General features: G+C 39.7%; 3 protein-coding genes and 2 long non-coding RNA genes across 5 annotated transcripts in view; 3 read left to right on the forward strand and 2 right to left on the reverse strand.

Moving 5' to 3' along the window:
- The window catches only part of LOC108258363 (interferon-induced protein 44), a 108,628-nt gene that overhangs the window by 30,485 nt on the left and 51,626 nt on the right, over positions 1 to 26,517 (forward strand). The gene's annotated exons all lie outside the window — the stretch shown is intronic.
- The window catches only part of LOC128629199 (interferon-induced protein 44-like), a 98,516-nt gene that overhangs the window by 24,487 nt on the left and 47,512 nt on the right, over positions 1 to 26,517 (reverse strand). The gene's annotated exons all lie outside the window — the stretch shown is intronic.
- Positions 1 to 26,517, forward strand: part of LOC128629215 (uncharacterized) — a 65,921-nt gene that overhangs the window by 2,113 nt on the left and 37,291 nt on the right. The gene's annotated exons all lie outside the window — the stretch shown is intronic.
- LOC128629207 (uncharacterized) lies at positions 12,652 to 18,366 on the forward strand. Its single transcript, XR_008393548.1, has 4 exons — positions 12,652 to 16,630; positions 16,850 to 16,996; positions 17,176 to 17,347; positions 18,010 to 18,366. It is a non-coding gene; the product is annotated as an uncharacterized LOC128629207 (long non-coding RNA).
- On the reverse strand, positions 21,425 to 24,880 carry LOC108258374 (interferon-induced protein 44-like). The gene is made up of 5 exons (XM_053676228.1): positions 24,649 to 24,880; positions 23,010 to 23,043; positions 22,572 to 22,770; positions 22,063 to 22,212; positions 21,425 to 21,861 (listed from the first exon to the last, which is right to left on the reverse strand). Exons 2-5 carry the CDS (start codon positions 23,018 to 23,020, stop codon positions 21,640 to 21,642), a joined length of 582 nt encoding a protein of 193 aa, XP_053532203.1. The 5' UTR covers positions 23,021 to 23,043; positions 24,649 to 24,880; the 3' UTR covers positions 21,425 to 21,639.

A 26,517-nucleotide genomic window follows, 5' to 3' on the forward strand; every position in this document is an offset into this window, starting at 1 on the left:
GAGGAAATCCCTGATGATGTCTGTCGAAACCTCGGTTTTCGCTTGGAGCAACCTGAGGTTGTACAGATTACCATCTGTGCGGTACTTGTTGCCGATCCCAGCATCACCGTCTCCAAAGGCGTCAGTCAGCATTGCGGAGAACATGAGGCTGAACAGGGTCGGCCCCAGGACACAACCCTGCTTGACGCAGTTTAGCATGTAAGAAGCCCTTCAAGCCTTTCAGTACAGTCACAGGTGGACCTGGTTGCTACTCATCACTGAGGGGACAAAGAAAAATTGGTTGTTGTTTTTTTTACATGTCACCAGCACAAATTCTACAAATAGACTTTTATTTAATAAAACAATGTATTTACAATTGAAACATCTGCTATGAGCCGGGGCCCTGTGTGTGTGGAGTTTGCATGTTCTCCCCGTGCTGCGGGGGTTTCCTCCGGGTACTCCGGTTTCCTCCCCCAGTCCAAAGACATGCATGGTAGGCTGATTGGCGTGTCTACAGTGTCCATAGTGTATGAATGGGTGTGTGAATGTGTATGTGATTGTGCCCTGCGATGGACTGGCACCCTGTCCCGGGTGTACCCTGCCTTGTGCCTGATGCTCCCTGGGATAGACTCCAGGTTCCCCTGTGACCGTGAAAAGGAGTAAGAGGTAGAAGATGGATGGATGGATGGACATCTGCTATGAGATGTTCCACTGGCAACAATCCAGTATCTACAATTTAATGTTAATATTATTTACCCGCAGTGGTACTCAATGCTCGATTGGTCAGAAGGTATTAATGAATCTTTATAACAGGAACTCCGACAGTAGTTCCAGACACAAGATAAACCACAGGTTTATATTAATGAGAGTCATTCTAATTCTTCACTATTTCTATAGTAACAACTTACAGAGTAGCAAAATAAGAAGAGAGAGACTTTTTTGTTGGCGTTTGTGTTACAATGAATTCATATATTTTGGGGCCTCGGGACCAGTTTTCTTTATCATGTTGCTGTAGACAGTGTGGAAATAGACAGGGTTTTGTTAAATCCGATGTCCTGACAATTCATCATCCCAGGGCTACTAGCCAAGAACTGATCACAGAAAAAAAGTGAAATAATCATAGAAAGCCCTCACTGGCCTTCAGCAACAGTCATTATACGTTTGTATTTTTGTAGATGGAGACGTGCAGGAATCTGCTGGGTATTCCAGTGAACCACATCTTCCCTGTTAAAAACTACCATGAGGAGATGGACACAGACGATGACATGGATGCTCTGATTCTCAAAGCACTGGATCAGATCGTGAGCGTCGCTTGCGATGCACTGAGAAAAAAAAACATTTCTGACCTCTGGCGAAAAATCTGAGTAAGGACTCGGATCCCAAACGCCTCAGTGGCATTAGTGCAACACAGAGTGCTTTACAAAGCATTAAAAACACATTAGGATTACAGTTCTTCCTAAATGGAGAAGGGTACCAAGTATGTGTGGTGGAAGGCTATGTACAACCACATTGTAGGGGAATTATTCAAAACTTAACTAAGGAAGACTGAGTGAGCAACAGGATCCTAGTCCCCTCACCCAATGCTTTTAGTCTCTGTACAGCTTGTGGTTGTATGTTGGTATCCATCGTGTTGCAACACAGTGATGCTCAAGATGAGGTGAGCTTCAGGATTTGTTCTGTAGCACAGCAGCCACCTGAAGTGTGTGTATAGATAACAAGGTCAGTATAGTTTGGTCTTTATCACACAACAAACACGACACTTGCTTACCAGTGTTCAGTTGAAGATGGGAAGCATAATGTCCATCAGCACTCTTATAACTTGGATGAGGCGCTGAATGTCCAGCAGAGGGCAGAGTAATGTCTCTCCACCCAATGACCCTTAGCGATTGTGCCCACGCTGAAGACTGTAGCTTGATCCAGCGAGGCCGCAATCCCGGCTAACGGAGATCCAGTGGAGAAAACGGACAATACACGACCCTATCCGATAAGTCAGCCAACTCTTCTCACACCATAAGTAATGGCATCCGTTACGTTTTGAGTTCGTTTGAACAAACAAAACAAAACAAAACAAAACAAAACTCTACGTGAAACATAAAGAAAAAACGGGAGTATTCGATTCCACCGGCTAATAACTCTGTAAGCGCTAACAGGCCTATTTCCCCGCTCCACCCACACACACACACACACACACGAAGGAAAACCCGTTTCATCGCCTTCTAGAACAGACTCGTTAAAGACAAACTGATTTTTAGAAACAACGTAATGTGTCTCTGGAACACGTCAGGGGTCTAAACTGAACTTTTTTTTTTTTTTTTTTACCGCTGTAATATTCCCGAAGTTCACTCCTCAGCTCAACTCCCGCCGCTGCTCTAATTCCCTCTCACCCCGCCTCTCCTCGCACAAAATGGCGGTGTACATGTCATCGCAATATCAAAATAAAAGTCTTTACCGAATAGACTTTGTAGGCTCCCCTACATATGCATCGCTAAAATAAGAGTAATGTAATATTCTGTCTTTATGGAATATATTCGATTATGTTATGTTACGTTAGTTACAGTAAGAATAAGACAAAGATTTCACTCCCTTTCAGAGTTAATACACCGTAAATGTAAGACTCTGACCAGGATGTCTCACATGTCAGTCTCAGTCCTCAGTCCTTCAGTCCAGCAGATCAGCTGTTTATAAATCAGCAGAATTAGCATGTTAGCCAAGTTCTTTGGTCTGTGGTTTGAAATGGTGCCTTGCTTTTCGTGCTGTCGCCATTAATTACAGATTTCAAGTGCATATATATATATATATATATATATATATATATATATATATATATATATATATATATATATATATATATATATAATTTTTTTATTATTTTATTTATTTATAAAAAAAATTTGCTGCAAGATTAAAAACCTTTTCTTACATGACAAAATCTACTTTTCTCATCAGCATTGTTCATCTGGATTCATTGAACTGAATAAAATGGGAGGGTCTGAGTCTACACCTCAACGACCTCGAACACCTCCACAACCTCGAACACCTTCACCACCTCCATCGCCTCCATGTGAGTCTTAGTCTTATAATATTTATTAGATGATGATCAATATGTTAACGTGTATAAAACCTGTTAGATTTTGACAAAACTGTCAATTTCTGCTCACTTACTGTATCAGTTTGACATAATCTGATTTTCTTTGATTGTTGATGATTATCGAATTGGGGTAGTTGTCCACAAGCCCCTCATAATACTGTACACTGCCATATTTTTTACCCATTCTTCTAACTCAGTCAGGGTTGTGGTCCTCCTTGCTTAGACACAGTTTCAGTTCAGTCCACACATTTTTCACAGCTAAAATGGTGTTCCCTTTCAAAGGGAACTTCGATGTTGCGTTTAGCATAACACTATGGGAACGCCTCTCACGCGCGACCGGCATCTGAAGCTTGTGTAAAATCATGCCTATTTATAGGCCTGCCATGATCAAGTGACGTGGTAATTAAGCGCGTCGCGTGATATAAATATGGCACCTCTGAACCGCGCCATCAGCCTCTATTATCTGAAGCGAAGACGCAATTCAAAGGCCTGCCCTGGTATGACAAAGCTACACAACGTCTCGTTCCATTCTCAGGGAACCGGGTTACCCAGACCTTCCCTTTCAAAGGGAACTTCGACGTTGCGTTTAGCATAACACCATGGGAACGGGAATACCCAGTCCGTCATACTGAGGGTACGGCCTATTCAAAAAGACCCAAGCCCAAGGGTCACTGCAAGACACGAGCCCGGGGTGGAATGAATATCCAGGCTGTAATAACAAATGAATGTGTTTGGCATAGACCACTCTGCAGCAGCACACACATCCTGTAAGGATACCCCTTTGGACAAAGCCTTCACGGAGGCGACCGCCCTAGTGGAATGAGCCCGTAAGCCAAGAGGCGTAGTGAGACCGCGCGCTTTTTGAATCGTGAATCGTGCGTTTTGTTTCGACTATAAACATGTTTTCGGAAAATGATTCGCCAGCGAGGATACGTACACAGAACTGTTGCTAAATACATAAGCTTTTGTCCATGCTTTGACATCCCATGTCCCCACTGGCTGACAGTCAAGTCGTGTAAATTTATGACCTCTGGTAACACTGTTTGATCTGAATGTGTGATCTTTCCTGGCAGTTGTCTGTCTGTGTGTGAGAGAGACGTGTGATTTCTGGGGGTTTTGCTGACTAGAATGCTTACAAATGTGTTTATGTTAACGAATTAAGGAGAGAGTCGTGCATCTCAGTGCTTAAATAATGGTTAAAACGTTGTAGTTAAAACACAGTAAAAACTCTGCAACTATCTGTTACGATGTCTGCTCCGAGAAATCCTAATACCTGTAGAGGAATGTTGTGTATTCACCAACACGAGGACCTGTTGAAATGAGAGAGGACCTGACTTCTGCTCCAAGAAAAAAAAAACCCAATATGTTAGTTTGATAATTTATTCATGAAGATATTGTAAAGACGTTGTTGTTTAACCCTGAGCAGCAACAACTCCACAGATCGTGTCTTAAGTCCGAAGGTTTATTTAGGGAGTAGAAAAAACATTTAAAGATGTTTTAAAAGAAACAGGTGTTTTGTACATAATGCTAAAAAAGAAAAATGTTTGTAGTCCAATGTGAAATAAATGGGTGGAGACACACTGAGTACATTTCTGTTCCACAGTCTATAAGGATCCCCACCATTAATGTAGAGCGACAAATGTACACACCCTCCATGTGAAGGATTAAGTTGACTAGTCACATACAGTTATAAAGACGTGTCCTTGTGCAGACTTACCTTCACACCAGCATTGCCCACTGACACGTCTTCTCCCATGTCAATGTATAAGAAAAGGCAAAAAGTAATATGAGATATATAAGAATATATTTGATATAATATAAGATATTATAATGAAAAAACGAAATAATATTATTTAACTAGGTCTGCCATTCAGCCCTCTTAAGTGTAAGAGCATTATCAGTATTGTACGGCAGTTGGAATGGTAGTTAGGGGCAGTTGGGACACTAGTTAGGGGCAATTGGGACAGTAGTTAGCTTTCATGAAAAACTACTTTTTGAGTCACAGTGCCAAAGTACTGCAGAATATTTCAATGCTTCTTTTTCAGCCTGAAGGACTGGCATTTATTTAATAGACAGATGGCACAGCCATATACTTGGTCAGAGGATTTTAGGAATTTCTTTAAGAAACGTTCATTGTTTTTTTGTTCTTTTATCATGGCGTCAGTTTGCATACTTACTTTGGTTAGTGACTTAAACTGTTTTATTAGGAGGTGACAGATTTAGTTAACAGGGAATGATGATAGGTGAAGATTAAGTTGGTATTCGTGTACAAAATAAAACTGTCTATGTATATTTGTCTGTTATGTATCTGTTTAAGCACTACTGTAATAGCGATATAAAGAGAGAGAGAGAGAGAGAGAGAGAGAGAGAGAGAGAGAGAGAGAGTCCATTAACTAATTCATAGAACCCCTTTCTACCTTTTTAAGTTCGTTATACATGTTTCTTTTGAAGCATCGTGTTTAGACATTGCAAATCATTAGTCTGAAGGTTAAGGGTTCCTTAGACTTTTGCTTCTTCAGCATCAACAGTCTAAACAAAGACTAAACTCAGAAACAATATAACTGTCTGGTTGTGATCGGAATAAAAGGCAACATGAAAGGTGACTTAATTCCCAATGAGATTTCTCTATGTTCTATATGACCTTTCTACAGTATATGCCATTAAGTCCTAGTTTCCAGCCATCATTACAGCATGGGAGAGGAAATCTCGTTCATCAGACGTGTGATGTACATCTAGACAATCTGATAACAAACTACACACAACATTTATGTTGAGAAAATTCAGCTTGCTCTTTGTTCCCAAATAACATTGGACCAGATCCACAGTTTACATCATCTGCTCACACGTATTTAATCTGTATTACAAGTACTGAACAAGTTAGAGGAAGAGAACGTGTAGCTTTACTGTTCATTGGAACTTTATTGTTTATTTGGATCTGTCTTGTTTCATGTTCATATTCAGGTTTTTTAATATTCATTTTATTATTTTTTATGAAGTACCTTCAACCTAGGAGAGTCTGGCATCTGACATAACATATGAATGTAGGAACATGGATTTTCACCATGCGCTCCACCGGCACACTAGTTGAAAAGAAAATCAAACATGTTAAAAGATCAAAGGTCAGGCAGTGCAGGAGTAAGCAAAATAAAAGCACATCACCTATTTAGATTATATCTATGATTAAGTTCACTTTCAGTTAAGAAATGAAGCTTATGTTAAGGTTATTCTTCCACAGATGTCTTCAGAAGAAATTGATGACCGATTCCCTAGGTATTGTGTCTCAATTTAAAATAAACACTCACATGCAGATACAGAAGGTGTGATATTATATAGGAAAGAAAATCATGATTACATTTCTGCTTATTCGTGTAAACATCAACTGCATTGTGTAATCGAATTTCATGTATTGATACTTTTTTTTTTTTTTTAAATCATTTGTCATTCACACATATAGCCTTCTAGCTCCATTGTAGTCAGTTTGCTCTTTGAGCAGAATTAGCAGCCTTTGGACTGTGGATAGTTCTATGAGAGAGATAAAAGTAGTAGACGCAGAGTGTTTCTTTTTTGTCTATATTGCTCATTTCATTCAGTGCTTTTATGTCTATAAAACCTGCAGAGATGTTAGGTATACTATTGTTCTACAACTTCAAGTTAGTCATTTCTCCTGGTTTAAAAGACTGTATTCTACTGGAGAAAATCTAACTGGAGCAACGTAATTTTAAAATGATTGCCAACTTAACAACTTGTGTTCATAATTATGGTAATTAAGTACACAACACTTAAAATCCTGTTAAATAATGTGGAAAAATATATATGTGTGTGTGTGTGTGTGTGTGTGTGTGTGTGTGTGTGTATCATATTATTGGTTGGATGTGTACGGAAATTTATTATTAATCATTTACTTTTTTTTTCACCAGCCTTATGTATGTATAGGGCGGGATCAACCAAGACAAGCCTTGTGATTTGTTTCTAAGCGTGACGTACCGAGAACGCCGCCATAGCGACTGTGGCCCTGCTTCTGAATCAGGTGTTTTAGGAGGAAGTGTTCGAGACATCGCTGCCATGCTAGAAATGTCCACATTAGGAGGCAGAGCCAAAGGAGCTAGCAGGAATTACTTACAGGTAACACTGTTTTTATGAAATCAAACAACAGCATATCCATTATATGTAACCGAATATGAATACGTTATTCGGAATGAAGAGATATGAATAGGAGGCACACAGGTCTGTTTAGGTTTTTTTTTATACATATATTTAAGTTCCTGACGCATTCCCTCATCTTTTTGTTAACATATGGTTTATAGGGATAATAAGTAAGTATTTGCCCTGTTCTCCAGGAGAGCCCGGACATCCTCAGATGAAACCATGACTCTCTGAGTTCAGACGAAGAGATCCAGAGTCGCCATCACACCATCAGCGGCCCTTTAACTGACCCCATAGCACAGTAAGATGACACAATGATCAAGGATTTTTTTTTTAAAAAAGGACCTACTGGAAGACAGCGTAGGATTCGGAATGCAACAAGAGCCCCTCCAGTCCCATTTAATGTGAACAAGAATTATGGGCCGTATTCAGAGTCCAGAATTCATGCAGGGAAAGTTACTCCTATTCAGAGTCGAGTTATGACTTGCTCTGTGTGCGCCATTACGATTATTCGAATCCCCTGTGTGTCGTTAATGCCTTTGAGGTTGCCAGGTTTTTCTGAGCAGAGATGGTGTTTTTCGGTTGCATTTAGACCACCACCTTTAAACCTATAAAATAAAAAAAACTCTGCACTCTTTTTTCAGCAGCTTATAGAATAGCACTTGATCCAGTGCATGCTATTATTTAGCTTTTTATTTTTATATTGTGCGCCGACAGTTCATTGTGTGCACAACTTAACGAGATACTAAATCGAGCTCATGAAATGTGTCCTCATGCGGGAAACAATCGCAAACCTGTGTTTTAGGCTCCGCTCCATGTGCATAACTCTTGTGTAACTTCCAAGTAGCCTGCAGTTCTGTCTGAACAAGCAATTTCAATACTCTGAATACAGCCCTCTGTGTGTTTGGTGTGTGTGTGTTTTCGGGGTTGGGTGTGTGTGTTTAAGATGCAAAATGAGATGATGTTTTTATGATTTTGTTTCGCATATGCATTGGCCCATTGGAGAGAGCTTGCAGTCAAGACAATAGTGACCAAAAGAACATAATTTAGTGTATATGTTATATAATTGCAGAGCAATATTTCTATCAACTCTCCATGTTGGTAACTTTTAGTTTTATGACAATCCTTTATCATGTTTGATTAATTCTGCTGAAGGTGGACATTTAGAGAGTTAAACCTTATATCCTGTAAAAAAACAAACAAACAAAAAAACTAACAAAAGTCTATGCAATTATTCAAGTTATTTTGTGTACATGCTCAACTGGCTAATGTGTTTGACCCTGGTGAAATGATCCTTTGAGATCCTCTTCCATGTAAAGCATATTGAGAGTATGTGGAAGTACGATAAATAAACTTTATGAATTATGGACACATAGCGCATTCATTCATTTATTTATTTATGCATTCATCTTACGCACTTTATATGGACATTTTCACTTAGGGGTGTACTCACTTTTGTTGTCAGCGGTTTAGACATTAATGGCTGTATGTTGAGTTATTTTGAGGGGACAGCAAATTTACACTGTTACACAAGCTGTACACTCACTACTTTACATTGTAGCACAGTGTCATTTCTTCAGTGTTGTCACATGAAAAGATATCATCAAATATTTACACAAATGTGAGGGGTGTACTCACTTTTGTGAGATTCTGTATGTTGAATCCCTCCACCAGAGACCATCACATCAACCGTTGGGTTATGGTCAGTAAAAACTATTACAGGTAAAGGACTTCCACCTCAAAGTGCTGCAAAGCAAAAATTAATGCTAAGGTTTCATTTTCTATAGTACTGAAATTTAGCTGAGCTTTTACAAAGTTTTTAGAAAAGTACTGGGTGGCCGATACCAGACGCCTTTTCTTACAACAATACCGCCACTGAAACTGCCCAGTCACGGGTCATCCAGTGACATTTCAGTTACTGCCTTTTCATGAGCAGGAATTTCAAGATTCTTTATTTCAAGTTTCTTTCTCCCATAAAGCTATAGACACACCCATGACTGGAATGGGCACATTTTATAAGTGCCTGAATGTCACGTAATGGAGGCAAAGACAGTGTCAAGCGCAGATAATAAGGTTTTAATAAAGACCAAAACAACACACAAACTGAGCAGCGTCCTCAGACGAACAGGGAGGCTGAACGACGTTCTCCATCGACACGGTGGGCTGGACTAGATCCACAGTGGGGGAGGGGAGGGTGGGAGATGGTTCCAGCCTGGTTGGAAGGCTCCCCTTTGATATACCCCATGACAGAGTACATCACGTCGAGCTATTCCCTATTGTTATTAATGAAGGAGAATTTTCCCTCCTTCTCCCACCTCAGCTTTTCCTTTTCATACAGGGCCTCTTGGACCCTGAATAATTCTGCTGCGTCCATGTTGAGGTATTGCTTTCTGTCACGATTTCAAGGCAGAGGCGGATGCAAATGCAGATAATAAGGTTTTAATAAAGACCAAAACAGCACAGAAAAGACACTATGACCTTGTGGCTAAACACTAAGTCAAAGAATACACATGAACCAAAGACCTAAACACAGCAACAAAGAGAACAGCAAAGAACGACAAACATAAGACAAGGAGTGCAGTGCAAACTGTGACTATATACGCACAAGTGCTCGTTCACAGGAATGTTAAGGAGAAAGCAGAGAAGCTAGGGCATATTATATGGCAGTATATTATCTGGCGCCGGAGCAGGCAGTGTGCTCAGCAGCCAGAAGCCCGTCAGCGCACGCTTCCGGGTTGTCAGTGATTTTGTTTACTTTTGACACGTGTTTTGTTTTGTTTATTTCCTAAATGTCTCAACTATTCTTATTTACTGCTTTGATTTCATTCAGTACATTAGTGAATATGGAATGGGCAGCTTGCACATCTGGAAAGGCACCATCAATGCTGAAAGGTATATACAGGTTTTAGAGTAACATCTGCTTCCGTCCAGATTCTATCACATCTTTGCTTCTGAAAGACTCCGCCTCTCTAAGATGCTCTTTGTATACCCAATCATCTCACTGACCTGATCCCAATTAACCTCCATCTGTTCTTTTTAGTAACACTTTATTTCCCAGCCTTTTGTTGCCCCGTCCCAACGTTTTTGAGATGTTTTGCGGCCATCAAACTCAAAATTACCTTTTTTTAAATTTCTTAAAATGGTACATTTGCTCAGTTTAAACAGTTTTTTATTTTCTATGTTCTATTGTGAATAAAATATGGATTTATGAGATTTGCAAATCACTGTATTCTGTTTTTATTTACACTTGTGTCCCAAGTTTTTTTTGGAATTGGGGTTATATATTTGTTTTACTTTTTTCTCTTAAAACATTTCTGTATGTCACTTGATTTTCATATGTTGTAGTTTCACAACGAAGGTGAGAAAAAGTTCTGATCTCATTTCATTTGTTGTTTACATCTGTTACAAAAAATGTTAGAGGGCACTGCGGCGCGGCTTCTAAGTGGTCACATGACTTTGTTTTGGTTCATTCACTTCCTGGTTGAGTATTGGGTCATGTTTGAGTGTCTTTAATTTGCCCCAGGGGTCCATGCTTTAGTTTGATTGTGTTTGTTATTTAAACCCCTCGTGTGGCTGCGCACTTTGCGCAGTATTAATCTAAGGTCTCCTGAGTTTCCGTTTATGTTTGAACATGGTAGAATGTATGTTTAGCATGCTAGTGGTCGTAGGTAGGGAACCAGTGTTTAAGTATAGTCAGTATAGACCGCGCTCCCTGTGTTTGTGTATGTTTGAGTTTGTTAATAAAGACTTTGACCTGCACTGACCGCCTCCAGTCCTGATCCGTAACAGAATACTGCACCAATAATGCGGAAGCAGCCAAAGCGGCCGAGTTTGAGGCGTGGCGCCATTCGTTCGAGGAACAGTGCAAACAGCTCACCGAGGAAATTGCTCAGCTCCACTGCCTTCTAAAGCCGCTGCAGCAAGCCGGGCTATGCGCCACGCCACCATCCGCGCAATTTCTCACGCCCACGCTGCTGGAGAACTACGCCGTGCAACGCGGCCAGCAGAGCTACCCGAACTCCTGGGGCCTCCAACGCCATACAGCCAGCAAAGCTACTTGAACTACTGGAGCTTCCCACTGCAGGGGAATTGTACCACGCTACCCAGCCTGGAACCGAAGGCTGGCCTAGAACTTTTATTTTGGGGGGGGGGCTACGACGACGACAGCAGAGCTCCAGCCTGAGGCCTACAGGGAGTTCTCAGCTGTGGAGCTCCTGCCTGAGGTCAACATGGCAACTTCAGAGCTGCAGCGTGAGGCCTACGGAGAGACCTCAGCTGTGGAGCTCCTGCACGCCGAAGAAGCTGTCCCGCTGCCCTGCCTAGCTGAGGATTGTTGAAGGTTGGCTGCTTTTGTTGAGAATGTCTACATATTGAAATCTGTTGAATATTTTTCTTTTTCTTTTTTTTTTTGTCACCTGAAGGTACAGGTTTATATAAAGTTTATAGAAGTTGGTGAGGACCACACAATTGTTATTTAGGCCCTGATAAATAAAAACATAGAATTGAAGGAGGGTGTCATTCCCCCTCCCCCATACCTTTTTGAATTTTAAACAATTGTTAGTTTGTTGTTTGGGTGATGAACAAGTGCCTTCAGATGTGTCAGGTGTGTACATAATAATGCTGGCTTAGTGTGTTTACAGATGAATTGTTGTGCTGCTGCAGCACATACTGATAGGGAATGAATGAATGAGGAATGAATAGAAAAATGTGGTGTTTGATGCTGTCATGTGGGGTAGTAAAGAGAGAATGTAATCTGGAATACCAAACCAAAACAGCTTGTGTTTTTCACGAGTCTCTGTCATCAAGTCCAAGTCAAGTCTCAAGTCATTTTATTTATTTATTTATTTTTTTTGCAATTTAAGTGTGTCTCGCGTCCAAGTTGCAGGCTTGAGTTTTCATCTCTGGAAAATAAAGATGCTAGCAAATAATATCGTTATGTGCAAAATGAAAACACCACAGCTCAAAAGTTAATCAAAAACTTTGTCTTTTTGTTGAGGGTACATACATGATGATGATATCAGGAGAGGATAATGACTGGTTACCCATTCTACCCTTGTTAAGTAGCAAATAATTTGCTGGTAGAGCAGGAAATGAATCAACTATAGCTATTAATGCATGGCTTTGCAATGTCATGCTAAGTTCCTATTTTGTTAAATTGTTTCTTTCTTGCGCTAGTGGGAGAGATCGACTTGAGTCAGATCTGAGAGATTTAACGATCCGTCATGCAGAGATCAGCCATCTCAGAATCCTTGTTCACGGAGTGGGTAATGCTGGAAAATCCAGCTTCATCAACTCGGCTAACAGTGTCTTTCAGCACCGTGTAACGGACAGAGCCGGAGCAGCATGGAGTTCAAGCACGAGTTATACGAAACGAGTAAATTCGGTTTTCAGTTATAGACGATTCAGTTTAGTTTTCAGAACAGTTTAGTTTTTCCCCCCAGACATTAGCGCAGGAAGTAAGCTCCCCTTTGGACAATGGGGCAATAGAACATGTACCCCGTTCACTCAGGGAGGGAGGTTTACAGCCTTTATTTCCTGTTCCGCAAAAAAGTGAGAGTATGCGGCCAATTTTAGATCTGCGTCATCTGAACTGTACTCTTCGGACATACAGGTTCAGAGGCTGACGCTCAAACTTATCGTGCCACAGATCCAGTTTGAGAACTGGTTTGTGGAGATAGATCTAAAAGGTGCATATTTCCACATAGGAATATCGCTAGCTTTATCCCCTCACACCTTCACAAAGTGCATGGATGTCACTCTGGCTCCTTTGGGACTCCAGTTCATCTGTGTACCAAACTACCTGGACGACTGGTTAATTCTAGCACGATCCAGGGAGCTGGTGGTTCAACATCGAGATGTTGTTCTCGCCCACATGAAGAGCTTGGGGCTCAGGTTGAATCTCAGAAAAGTATGCTTTCCCTGGTGCAGTGGACAACTATTCTAGGGGTTATAGGATTCTAGTACGACGAGGGCATTTCTATCCCCAACAGGCGTAGTGTCAATCCTAACAACACTGAGCAAGATAAAGCTGGATCTTGGGAGACTCTTGGGGTGGAGTCCACACATGTGGCTGAGGTCACAGCTGTATGCTGCTCCCCCCATTGCTCTGCTCCCACAAGCTCTAGCGAGAGTTCGCCAAGACAGTCTGCTAGTAACACCCTTTTGGCAACTTGAACATGGCTCTGAGGGATAATATCCCTACGAGATGGCAATCCTTGGGAGATTCCCATCTGCAGGGATTCACTGTAGACCCAGTGAACTGCGCAATAGCTACAGTCCTGGAGCTCCTACAAGAACATTTCTCAGCAGGGTCGGCTCCTTCTACAATCAGTGTTATGTGGCCGCCATTTCGGCCAGCCACGCCCCTGTTGAGGGAGCCTCTGTGGGGCAACATCCTCTAACTTCGAGGTCCATGCGTGGTGTCAGACGGCTGAGACCCATCTGCAGGCCGCACATACCTTCCAGGGACCTTCTGTGGTCCTGGAAGGTCTGTCGGGTGCCCCATTCGAGCCACTAGAGTGGAACTACTGTCTCAAGCCGGAGGGGTCACTGTCTGGCCCCTGAGGGGTACCAGCTCATAGATTCTGGTCTCACAACTGAGATTGTAGAAATCATTTTAAACGCTAGAGTACCATCCACAAGGAAATTGTATGCGCTCAAGTGGTGCCTTTTTGTCTGGTGGTGTGAGGAATGTCAGCTAGACCCAGTGAACTGCGCAATAGCTACAGTCCTGGAGTTCTTACAAGAACGTTTTTCAGCAGGTTGGCTCTTTCTACAATCGGGGTTACGTGGCCACTGTTTTGGCCAGCCATGCCCCTGTTGATGGAGCCTGTGTGGGGCAACATTCTCTAACTTCGAGGTTCATGCGTGGTGTCAGACGGCTGAGGCTCATCTGCAGGCCATGCATACCTTCCTGGGACCTTGCTGTGGTCTTGGAAGGTCTGTCAGAAGCCCCATTTGAGCCATTAGAGTCAGCCTCTGAGAAGCTTCTGACTCTAAAGTTAGCTCTTTTACTGGCCCTGACATCTCTCAAGCGAGTGGAAGGTCTACAAGCTCTCTCTGTTGCCCCTCCCTGCCTTGACTTTACCCCTGGATAAACCAAGTCCTTCCTGTATTCTAGGCCGGATTATATTCCTAAAGTGCCTACATCGGCTACCCACCCTGTGGTGTTGCAGGCTTTCTGCCCTCATCTGTTCCTCACACTGGAACAAGAGAGGATGCACCTGCCGTGTCCAGTAAGGGCTCTCTTTACTTACGTCCACCGTTCTGGCCAGTGGTGTAAGTTGGAGAAGCTACTAGTCTGCTTTGGCAGCGACAGGAAAAGTGATGCTGTGTCAAAGCAGAGAATCTCTACTTGGATAGTGGAATCAATCTCTATCGCTTACGACACGTGGTCTCGTCATGCCTCTGGGCATAAGAGCTCATTCCACTAGGGCGGTTGCCTCCTCGAAGGCTTTGTCCAAAGGGGTATCCTTACAGGATGTGTTTGCGGCTGCAGGGTGGTCTACGCCTCACACAGTCATTCGTTATTACAGCCCGGATATTCATTCCACCCCGGGCTCGAGTGTTTTGCCGTGACCCTCGGGCTTGGGTATTTTTGAACAGGCCGTACCCTCGGTATGACTGAGTGGGTATTCCCGTTCCCATACTGTTATGCTAAATGCAACGTCGAAGTTCCCTTTGAAAGGGAACGGCGGGGTTACGCATGTAACCCTGTTCCCTGAGAAGGGAACAAAACATTGCATAGCACTGTCATACCGGGCCTGTGAATTGCGTCTTCGCCTCAGATAATAGAGGCTGGCGGCGTGGTTCACAGGTGCCATATATATATATATATCATGTGACGCGTTTAATTGCCACGTCACCTGATCATGGCAGGCCAATTAGTAGAGGCATGATTTTAGACAAGCTTCAGATACCAGTCAAGCGCACAAGGCGTTCCCATACTGTTATGCTAAATGCAACGTCTCGTTCCCTTCTCAGGGAACAGGGTTACATGCGTAACCCTGAAGTTTTGTTTTTAAACCGTGAACTGACATGGACATGCTATTTCTTGGATATACAGACATACAGATAAAAGATTCATTTTAAAGAAGGAAATCAACTTAAAGATGCTGAAATATTTTGTAAACACAGTATGGTTCATCAGCCACGTATTAGTCATTCAAAAATATATGTTTACGTATATATGTCACATTTTTGGAGAAATATTCCCACAAACTGCAGATTAAGCTGACTCCAACTTAATCTAACTATTCACCACAACCAACAAATACTGTAGCTTGCCATTTTATCTTGTAATATTATAAGTGAAAAAAATCATTTAATTTAAACTAGTAAATATACCATTTTTTTTGCTAGTCAGAATCCAAATTAAGGACATTATGTGAGGGGTGTACTCACTTTTGTGAGATATTGTGTGCTCTCTCATCTGTGCAACCCGAGCTCAGTTTGTACAGGAAGCAAGCATACAGCCGTTATACAGGAAGTGATCTCCTAAAGTGGGTATGAGAGCTAAGTCACTCATTCAGCAGTCATGTTATTCAGAGCCTAAATGGTATATTTAAATAGTGTATGTTTCTTTCTCTTCTTACATTATATAACACATCTAACACGTTTTAATATTTGCATCTGTTCGTGCATCCATTTACTGGATTCAATCTCACTGTCCAATTGTTGGGGAGATTTCCAAGAGAGCCGAGGCCCATATCGGGAATGTTCGTGTAGCTCAGCTCTTGGACTCCCGGTAGAGTGTAGGATGCTTTTGGGCAGGTTCTCCGATGGTGCCGCTTTTTCTGTGAGCTTTTTCTTCTTTTTCTCTCTCTCTTTTTCTGCTTTCTTGTTCCATACCACTATGTATGATTAATGCATTTTAGATTATACAGCATAATTAAACCGCATACATGATACTTAACAAGCAAGGATTTGTACAACAAAATCATTCAATCTTTTCTTGTGCCCTTATGGTGACCTTAGGGAATAGCAATTATCATGTTCAATTATTTCAATATTCTTGTACGAATCCCTGATTGGCCTCGAGTTCCTCAGTTAGTCATTGCAGAGACTGCAATACAAAGACAAAAATCTTATCACGTAGGAAATATTTTAATTCCATTGTGGTACAGCAAGAACTTAATCAGAAATATAGCTATTATATATGGCCTTGCAACGTCATGCTAAGTTCCTATCTTCATAAATGTATTGTTTCTTTCTTTTGCTAGTGGGAGAGATCAACTTGAGGCAGATCTGAGAGAATTTACGATCCGTCATGCAGAGATCACCCATCTCAGAATCCTTGTTCACGGAGCAGTTGGTGCTGGAAAATCCAGCCTCATCAACTCTGCTATCAGTGTCTTTCAGCACCGTGTAACGGACAGAGCCGGAGAAGCAGCGAGTGCAAGCAAGAGTTATACGAAACAAGTAAATTCGGTTTTCAGTTAGACGATTCAGTTTAGTTTTCAGAACTAAATTTGTCATCAGTTTATCATAGTGAATTTTCTTCACGTGTACCTGTGTTATGGATAATATATTAATAAATGCATTACATTTATATAACATATAATAAATTAAAGGTAGATAAGGTTATAATCGAGACTGAGAGAAAATTGTTACAATATTGTATTGGTTTTGTCTTTGCAGTACAAAAGCTACAGAATCTGGGATGAAAATGACAGCACATTACCATTTATCTTCAATGATATCATGGGGCTACAAGATACGGGGACATCTGGAATCCACACTGATATCATTAATGCTATGCTGGGCCATGTGAGAGAGAACTATACGGTATGGTTAATGTTATTTAATACAAATACACATTTCATACATACACACTTCCTGCCTGTCCAAATATATTTCTGCCTGCCCAATATAAATTCCTACCTATATTATGTATTCCTGCTTGTCCAAGTATATTCATGACTGTCAAAGAATATTGTGTAAGGAAAAAATAGTGTATTTTTCAGTTTAATCCTGAGTGTCCTTTACGAGATGGTGATCCAGGGTACATTAACGCCCCCACTCTGAATGATAAAGTTCACTGTCTGGTGAGCGTTGTGTCAGCACAAACCCTCCCTGTCATATATGATTCTGTCATCAAAAGCATTAAGGATGTCAGGGAACAGGCCAGTGACCTTGGTGAGTAACACAAGTAAAACTCTCAGCTTTACTATTAATCATGGCTATCCATTGTCTTTTACATGAGGCAAGCAAAGAATAGTTTTTCATAAACAAGACGTAAAGATAAATCTAATGTAAATATAAGATCTCAGTTTTTAAGGTAAAAATCAAAGTGAAGGGGAAAACCTAAGGAAATTTACTTTAAAGTTTGTATGAGCATATGTTACCAAGCAAAATAAAAACATGCAGGAGTCGCCCAATGTCTCCTCATTGGTTTGTATAAACAAGAATATAATATTCAGCATTAATCCTTGGTAGCTGTAAGAAAATCATTCTCTCTGCATGACGGGTATCCCTCAAGTGCTTATCTTGACACATATTGATGAGTGCTGTCCACTGGTTAAGGAAAACTTGAGAAAAGTCTACTTCAGCAAGAAAATTAAGGACAAGGTTGGTCATATAATACTTCCTGCTTTATTACGTAAGTGGGTTTTTTAACTGTCGAATCCCCTTGGGCAGTAACGGTTTAATCCAAAACGTTGTAAGATCATCATTACTCAGTTTTCAAGTTGTACCTATGGGCAGAGTTTAGCTACAGACCTCAAGGCTTAAATGATGAAATGTAATCCTTTTTTCCTTGCTCTTCTTCACCCCCCCCCCCCCCCCCCCCCCCCATTCAGATGTACGAATGCCGCGACAGAGTGGGAATCCCGATGAACTGCATCTTTCCTGTGAAAAACTACCATGAAGAGTCAGACACCAATAATGACACTGACGTCCTGGTTCTGTTGGCCCTGAGGAAAATCCTAAACTCTGCTAATGATTATGTGAGAGCTGTAACTCTCGCCCCTCTTTCAGCTTGTAGACTGGTCCAAATAAAAGTTGAACAATACTATATGTTTAGTAAATCATGTAACCTTAGTAATGCTTAGTTGAATTTGAAAAATGTGGTCGTCCTCACATATAAATAAACATGATTTCCTGTTAAACCTGTTACAAATTAAAATAAAATATGCATGTTTGTCCTCGATAAGTGTGTGTGTCTATGATCAGTGTTTTGTGTTGTGTTCAAGTGCTGCTGCATTACTTCCAGGCTCCTGCAATACCATCTCCCACCATCTGCAGGTACGCTCACCTTGCTGGTATACAGGGCAACACCAGAGGAAACATTAGCACATTCATTTGTGATTTGTTCTTTTGATTTTGTGTGTGTGCGCCTGTCCCTCCCTCAGCTTGTTTATGATTTTTTAGATGAGCTTTGGCTTTAAGTCTTTCTCTTATTATTTTTTAATTATCATTTTTCTGCAAGTGTGCGTTTTGTTTTAAACCCTGAACTGACATCGTCACAATGTTTCTTGGAAATACAGATGAAAGATTCATTTTAAAGAAGGAAATCAACTTGAATATTCTGAAATATTTTGTAAACACAGTATGGTTCATCAGCCACGTATTAGTCATTCAAAAATACATGTTTACGTATGTATATCACATTTTTGGAGATATATTCCCACAAGCTTCAGATTAAGCTGGCTCCAATTTAAACTAACTATTCACCACATACGACAAATACTGTATCTAGCCATTTTATCTTGTAATATTATAAGTGTAGAAATTCATAGTTTAATTTAAACTAGTAAATTTGTTGCTAACCATGTGCATCCCTTCATGGCCTCAATTTACCTATCTTCTAATGGCTACTTCCAGCTTGAAAATGTCACAAAACAAAGGTCATCTCAAACTAGTTTCATGAACATGACAATGACTTCAGTGTTCCTCAGTGGCCTTCCCAACCACCAGATCTGTATCCAGTAGATTTTTGGGATGTGGAAGAATGGGCGCTTCACAGCATGAAAGTGCACCTGAAAAAACTACCAGGAATTGCTTGATGCAGTGTTGTCACCATCTACCCAGTGGCCCTACCCAGGTGAAAGATTACTAAACATATTAAACATAACCTTAAGAATCCTACTCCAGTGACATGCAATGCTACACTTAATATCAAGAAAGCTGTTATTTGATCCCTTAGAAATGTTTATTGTGTAATGCAATCATTTCCCCCCAAATGCATCCTGATGATCTTCATCATTTAACATATTTCTCCCCTAGTCAAGAATTTTTAAAAAGTCAAGAGGTATGAGATGCAGAACAGGAATTGCTCCATGTCTACATTACATTTTGCATTTATGACATTTGGCAGACACCCTTATCTAGAGCAACTTACATTTATCTCATGTATACAACTAAGCAGTTGAGGGTTACCACTGAGCTACCACCACTCATATCTTATGCCTGAGCTATAGAGTAAGCCAGAGAATTCTCTAAGGAGGGAATCCATTCACATGATTCTTACAGCGAATAATCCTGCATGTTACAAGTTAATTACAGATGTAACGCTGGTGTTTAGCCACGGAAAGGTCTTTCATGTTTGTAGCCAAAGTCAAGTAAAATTCTTAAAACTGAGTTGTCTGAAATGCTATCTTGAAAGAATTTAAATATACATTTCCAGGCTGTAATAAACTGCAACTGCGCCAGTCCTGACATCTAGTGACATTTCAGTATGTGGATTTCGTTTCAGTTTCTGCCTTTTCATGAATTGCAAGGTTCTTTATTCCAAGTGTCCTTCTGATCCAAATCTGTAGAGACACACATGACTGGAATGGGCACATTTTTATTATTTTTTTTACACTGGCTGCTATATTCTGGACTAACTGCTATGCTTTGTTATGCATGCATATAATATATGTAACCACATATTCAAACAATATATTAAAAATATTTCTTAGCTTAGATGAGCTGAGATGAAAAACGCTCCGAGGTTCAAATGAGAGCCTTGAATCAATAATTATACCAAGGTACTTCACTGATGTACATGTTGCAAATGAAAGGCCATCCAGAGTTACTACTAGTTACTAATCAGAAATTTTACATCTAGTTGCTGTGGCCCTTATATAAGTACTCATTTCTTGTCAAAATTAAGTAGGAGGAATTGACTCAACATCCAGTGTCAAATATATTTGACACATTCCTCAAAATTATGAAGCTGGTGTCTGTTAACTGGCTAATGTAAAACTCTTAATTGTATGAATAGAAACTTACTATTTACATTAACACACTGATAATGATCTGTCAAGACCTGAGCCAAGAAAGTACTACTCCCTAAATTTGCCCCAAAATGTCGAGTCTGTCTAGAAAAATATTACAATTTATAAAAGAGGGCGTATTTTCTTTTTTCCAAATACTATATCTTAAGTTAGCTTTAAAGGTACATTCCCCTTTTCCCATTTGAAGATACCCTTGAGGTTCCCACCACAATGACAAAGTGTTTTTAGAGTGTTGCTTTCATGATAACCAATTAATTGGTTTGTAAAAAAATGTCTGTCTGATGCAATAATTTCACCCCAGTGGTGTCCTAATAACATTTAGCATTTAATATATGTCACCCTTAACCTAGAATTTCAAAAACTCAAGAGGAAAGAGATAGCACATGCAGAACAGGACTACCTCCAGGTCTAAGATATAAAGTAGGCCTACAGGTTCTCTGTAAAGGTGTAATCCATTCATTATCTACAACATTAACACTTTGCTCCAGTGAATAACACAGCCTATTACAACTGGTGCTGTAATACAATGGTGTGGTAATAAAAGGTCTCTCATGTTTGTAGCTTAAATCATTAAAAAAAATTCTTAGAACTGAGTTGCCTGAAACCATTATTTAAAAGAATGTGGTTCATCCAGTAACATTTTAATGCATGAGTTACTGCCTTGTCATAAGCAGGAAATTCAAGTTTCTTTACTTAATGTTTGTTTGTCACAGAACTTTGAACATGGAAGGATGCCAGTGCATTTTGCAAGTATGTGCATCTATTAATTAGATGCATTCAGTGTTGTGGAACATCCATGATAGAAGTTATCTTCTGTTATCGCTTCTGCTCTAGCAGCTATAAACAGTTTCTCTTACGAGCCTCTCCCTTTATTTTCTCCCCTGATGTTAATAAGATAAAAATCACAGCTTGTCGTGTTCCTGAGAAACCACTAATCATAATCTCCTCTGTCCTGAAGATCATAAAACTCTGTTGCAGCTTTACCTCTGACTGTTACAAAGTGTTGAAACTGGAGACTCCTTCCATAGAACAAATAAAAGTCCCTGTGTGAGTTGTTACTATAGAAACTATTAGAACGAACGGATTAATCTAAACTTGTGATTTGCTTTGCAGTCAGAACTACAGTCAGGGCTGCTGATATAGAAAAACAATCAACACCTTCAGACCAAATCAAACACTATGGTATGTTTTTGGGGAATAATTGTGCCACTATAAAAAAACATTTCGAGATGATTCTAAACTATAATAACAGGACTTACTATACTCTGAAGCCACCTCACGGATCTCTTTCATCTTTTTAATAAGCTTTTGGTACATGAGTGACACTCTGTTTGCAGGTATAATGTTGACCAGGCAGAAGGGTTTATCAGAAGTTTTGGGGTTTTTGTTGTAGTTGGAGTCATTCTGAGACGTGGGAGTAACAGGATTAAACTGCAAATTGGTGAAAGAATAAATATTACAGATGTTTTACTGTGCAAAAATCAGTGTAGGTTACTACAGAACTACAGCTGTACTATAAAGACTGACTACATGAACAGTATTCTAACGTCATATATATTAACATTATATACCGTAACAATGCTAAAAATAACTGTTTTGTGTCATATTGTGAGAGTAAAATGTTCCCCTCACTTTATATCCTTCCTCAAGAAACCCCTTTAAGGCTGAGATGATGTCCTTTACATGTACGCCTTGTCCATTGGCAGATTCAAGTCCCATGACGTCATTGAACACAAAAGGTAAACGGGAGCCGTCCTTCCCCTTGATATGATGGGTTTTGTACTGTAAGAAAAAGACACAGATTGTATATGATTCTGACTCAGGATCAAATTCCATATTAAACACAATATTGAACTGTACAGTGCTGTGCCTCGTTAAGAGCTGAGGTCCACACACTAAGGCTTTTAGGGTGTTTTAAAAAAAAACATTTTAAAGGCATGTCATTGGACCACTCCAATATTCAACTGAAGCGAGCCAAAGACCGACTTTTTCAAGAGGACCAGGGATTGTATCTCTGAACCAGTCCTGAGCTTGAAAACTTTTGTCTGGAAGTGTGAAAATGACCTTAGTTTAAATAAAACTGGTTTATTTGTCTGCATTAAGAAATCAAACCAGTGAATATGTTGAGAAGTTGTACTTACAATTTTTGTGCAACTGGTTCCAGATCTTCCATCAACAAGAGCCCCACTGGTGATTCGCTCTTGGAAAGCATTATTTACTGCATTAATGAAGCTGGACTTTCCTGCTCCAACTTCACCAACAACCAGAATCCTGACAAACTTAACATCAGTACTGCAGAGCTCAAAGTTCCTCAGTTTTTCCTCCAAGAAGCGTTTGCACCTATCAAAAACACAAAACGTCACAGAAGGATCGTACCATCCTGCCACTTAACTTCCTGGCAGTTAGTGACTGAAGAAGAACTTTAATTAATTAGAAGTCAATAATCGTCAATAATAAAAGAAAATCAGAATATGTCACACTGATACAGTAAGTGAGCAGAAATGGACAGTTTTGTCAAAATCTAACAGGATTTGAGGCTGAAATATGAACATTTCTTTATGGAAGTTAATACAACTCACCCCCAAGGCATTATCCTCCATGGCTTATCAAATTCTTAAAAACAAACAAAAAAATAATGTCACCCTGGTTACAGTTTTGCATTTATATGTGAAATACAGTTAACATGTAAGTTTCTAAGTCAATGGACATGCGGTGTGTTCAATATATTTACATGTTTAAAAAAAAAAATGGACCTGATTGCTAGACACATACACTTTTGTCTTTATACAAGGATTTTTACAACAGAGACACTGCAACAAGTTTACTCCTGTTTTTACATTTGTTGTTGTTGTTGTTTTTGTTGTTGTTGTTATAAATGGATAGTTTTTCATCACAGAAATTAAAAATAATCAGTGTTAAACCTGTTCCAAATAATGTTCATTTTATGCTGTGCTCCATGATTTTAGTCGAGTCACATCACGTACTCGTGCGTTACACATTCTCACTCCTAGATTAACTCCCATAATTGGGAAAATAAATTCATTAATAACTAGGCCTAATCAGGAGTAAATAATAAACAGTATCAGTATGTAATATTAAGGTTAACATATTGATCATCATCCGATAAATATTATAAGACTAAGACTCTCCTAGAGCCAGTGGAGGTGTTTGAGATCGCTGAGGTGTAGATGCAGACCCTCCCACTTTATTCAGTTCACTGAATCCAGATGAACAATGCTGATGAGAAAAGTAGATTTTGTCATGTAAGAAAAGGTTTTTAATCTTGCAGCAAAAAAATTATAAATAAATATAATAATTTTAAAAAAGTTATCAATGTTTTATTTACACCCTTAAACATGATCTTACTCTTTACAGCAAGTCCGGTGATTTCCGGGTGCACGCCGTGTGTGTTTACATCAGCTGCTGTTGTGCAGTTTTGTAGTAGTGGTCTTATATTAATGTCTTATATTAATGAAGCGTTTTAACACCTCAGGTACAGTTTATTCATATAATACAGAAATTAATAATCATGCAAATAATGACAACGGCCTTAAAGGTAAACAAACTGTTGTTTCATTCAGACATCTCTAATACAATATTACATATTTTTAGATGTTATGTTTTGTGCTGCAACAGGTTATTAAAATGCACTTAAATCTGTAATTAATGGCGACAGCACGAAAAGCAAGGCACCATTTAAAACCACAGACAATAGAACTTGGCTAACTTGCTAATTTTGCTGATTTTCAAATCTGATTTATAAACAGCTGATCCGCTGGACTGAAGGACTGAGGCTGACATGTGAGACATCCTGGTCAGAGTCTTACATTTACGGTGTATTAACTCTGAATGGGAGTGAAATCTTTGTCTTATTCTAACTGTAACTAAAGTAACATAACATAATCGAATATATTCCATAAAGACAGAATATTACATTACTCTTATTTTAGCGATGCATACTTGGTACCCTTCTCCATTTAGGAAGAACTGTAATCCTAATATGTGTTCTTCTGTTCAAGGTTTGTCTGTCCAAGATCCTAAAACAAAGCCTGTTTGAGCTGCCTCAAACTGCTTCTTATCGGTACACAGATTTATGTCATGCTCTGCGTTTCATATCTACAGTAGTGCTTTAGTACAAGCGCTTCAGAGCGCTCTCATTATTCTCTCCTGCTTTATTCGATCCTGTATTAACCATCTTTCTGTAATAAACCTTTTTACCTTCAGAGGACGAGTCTGCGAGTGTTGTCTAATGTTCACGACAATTTGGCGTCTCCTGGCTGGGCTGCGTGAGTCTTTAAGCTTTTCTGGACAACAAGCAAACCGGAGGACGTTCGTGGAAAAGTTTCACCCTGAAGTAAGTGTTAACACACAGGCAATTTGCCCTTTAGTGCAGAGTGAAAGACCAATGAAGCCTTACCACTGACCGGTAGGAATCTTCAAGAATTTAGAATTAGAATTAGAATTTTATGAAGTCATCGTGTATTGCTCTCTATGGAAGGGAGTGAATGATTTAGAATTAGAATTATATAAAGTCATTGTGTATTGCTGTCGGTATGGAAGGGAGTCAATGATATAAGAAATGTGTGTATCACATTGAGAGAAGTATTACATGGAGCAATTTCTTATAAGAAGTTCCAGGAACTTCGCCCCTGCGACGGCAGCGATATTGATGTTTCTTAGATCACAGCTTCAAAACTAAGATATATAACGACGGAGATCTCACAAAAGTGAGTACACCCCTCACATTTGTGTAAATATTTGATGATATCTTTTCATGTGACAACACTGAAGAAATGACACTGTGCTACAATGTGAAGTAGTGAGTGTACAGCTTGTGTAACAGTGTAAATTTGCTGTCCCCTCAAAATAACTCAACTCACAGACATTAATGTCTAAACCGCTGGCGCCAAAAGTGAATACACCCCTAAGTGAAAATGTCCAATTTGGGCCCAGTTAGCCATCTTCCCTCCCCGGTGTCATGTGACTTGTTAGTGTTACAAGGTCGCATTTGTGAATGGGGAGCAGGTGTGTTAAATTTTGTCATCGCTCTCACTCCCTCATACTGGTCACTGGATTATCATCAAGTGGCATGCCCCATTGACTCATTCCATCATATCAGCGGTACATGATACATTTGGCAAATTTAATAAAATCCCTAGTGTTGAATTGACACCCAAAGTGTTTGAGTCCAATGGACTCATATAAACACTGTAGGGTGTGAATTCAACACTGTGGGTGTTTAATCAACATTGGTGATTTTGCTGTGCATATAGCCTTCTAGCTCCATTGTAGTCAGTTTGCTCTTTGAGCAGAGTTAGCAGCCTTTGGACTGTGGATAGTTCTATGAGAGAGATAAAAGTAGTAGACGCAGAGAGTTTCTTTTTTTGTCTATATTGCTCATTTCGTTCAGTGCTTTAATGTCTATAAAACCTGCAAAGATGTTAGGTATGAGATTTGTATTGTAAACTACACCGGATTTTAGTTACTATTGTTATACTTCAAGTTAGTCATTTCTCCTGGTTTAAAAGGCTGTATTCTACTGGAGAAAATCTAACTGGAGCAACGTCATTTTAAAATGATTGTCAACTTAAAAACTTGTGTTCAGAATTATGGTAAATAAGTACACAACGCTTAAAATCCTGTTAAATAATGTGGAAAAATGTCATATTTTTGGTTGGATGTGTACAGAAATTCATTATTAACCCTCTTAGTTCCCGCAGTATTATGTCCCACAACCCTATATTCCCCATAGAAACAGCATGCCAACCCTGAGCTCCCGGGCCAAAATTGGCCCAAAATCAACACTTTAATTTTAACATTTTTAGGCCTTGAAACAACTTATAATAATGTATTTATTTTAATTTTTTATTTTGTTTATTATTATATTACATTGAAATTGAAGCAGTTCAGTGTTTTTACTCCACTTGGAGCACAATTCTTAACTAGAGAAATTACAAAAAATGCTCGCTAAAATCCTTATACTCATTTAGAAGTACCATACGAGCATTTTTAGTTAACTTCTACTATTACACCATAAGTTTATCAACTACATTCACACTTAGTCAGCGTAATCTTCAGCATAATGAC

The sequence above is a fragment of the Ictalurus punctatus genome, chromosome 26 (assembly GCF_001660625.3).
Source record: "Ictalurus punctatus breed USDA103 chromosome 26, Coco_2.0, whole genome shotgun sequence".
Lineage (NCBI taxonomy): Eukaryota > Metazoa > Chordata > Actinopteri > Siluriformes > Ictaluridae > Ictalurus > Ictalurus punctatus.

Bases quoted from the DNA above. Each gene is read 5' to 3' on its own strand.
- LOC108258374 (XM_053676228.1), bottom strand. The intron at 22,213-22,571 runs GTAAGTACAACT...TTTTTCTTACAG, and splicing joins GAACCAGTTGCACAAAAATT to TACAAAACCCATCATATCAA. The intron at 21,862-22,062 runs GTGAGGGGAACA...ACCAATTTGCAG, and splicing joins TTCTTGAGGAAGGATATAAA to TTTAATCCTGTTACTCCCAC.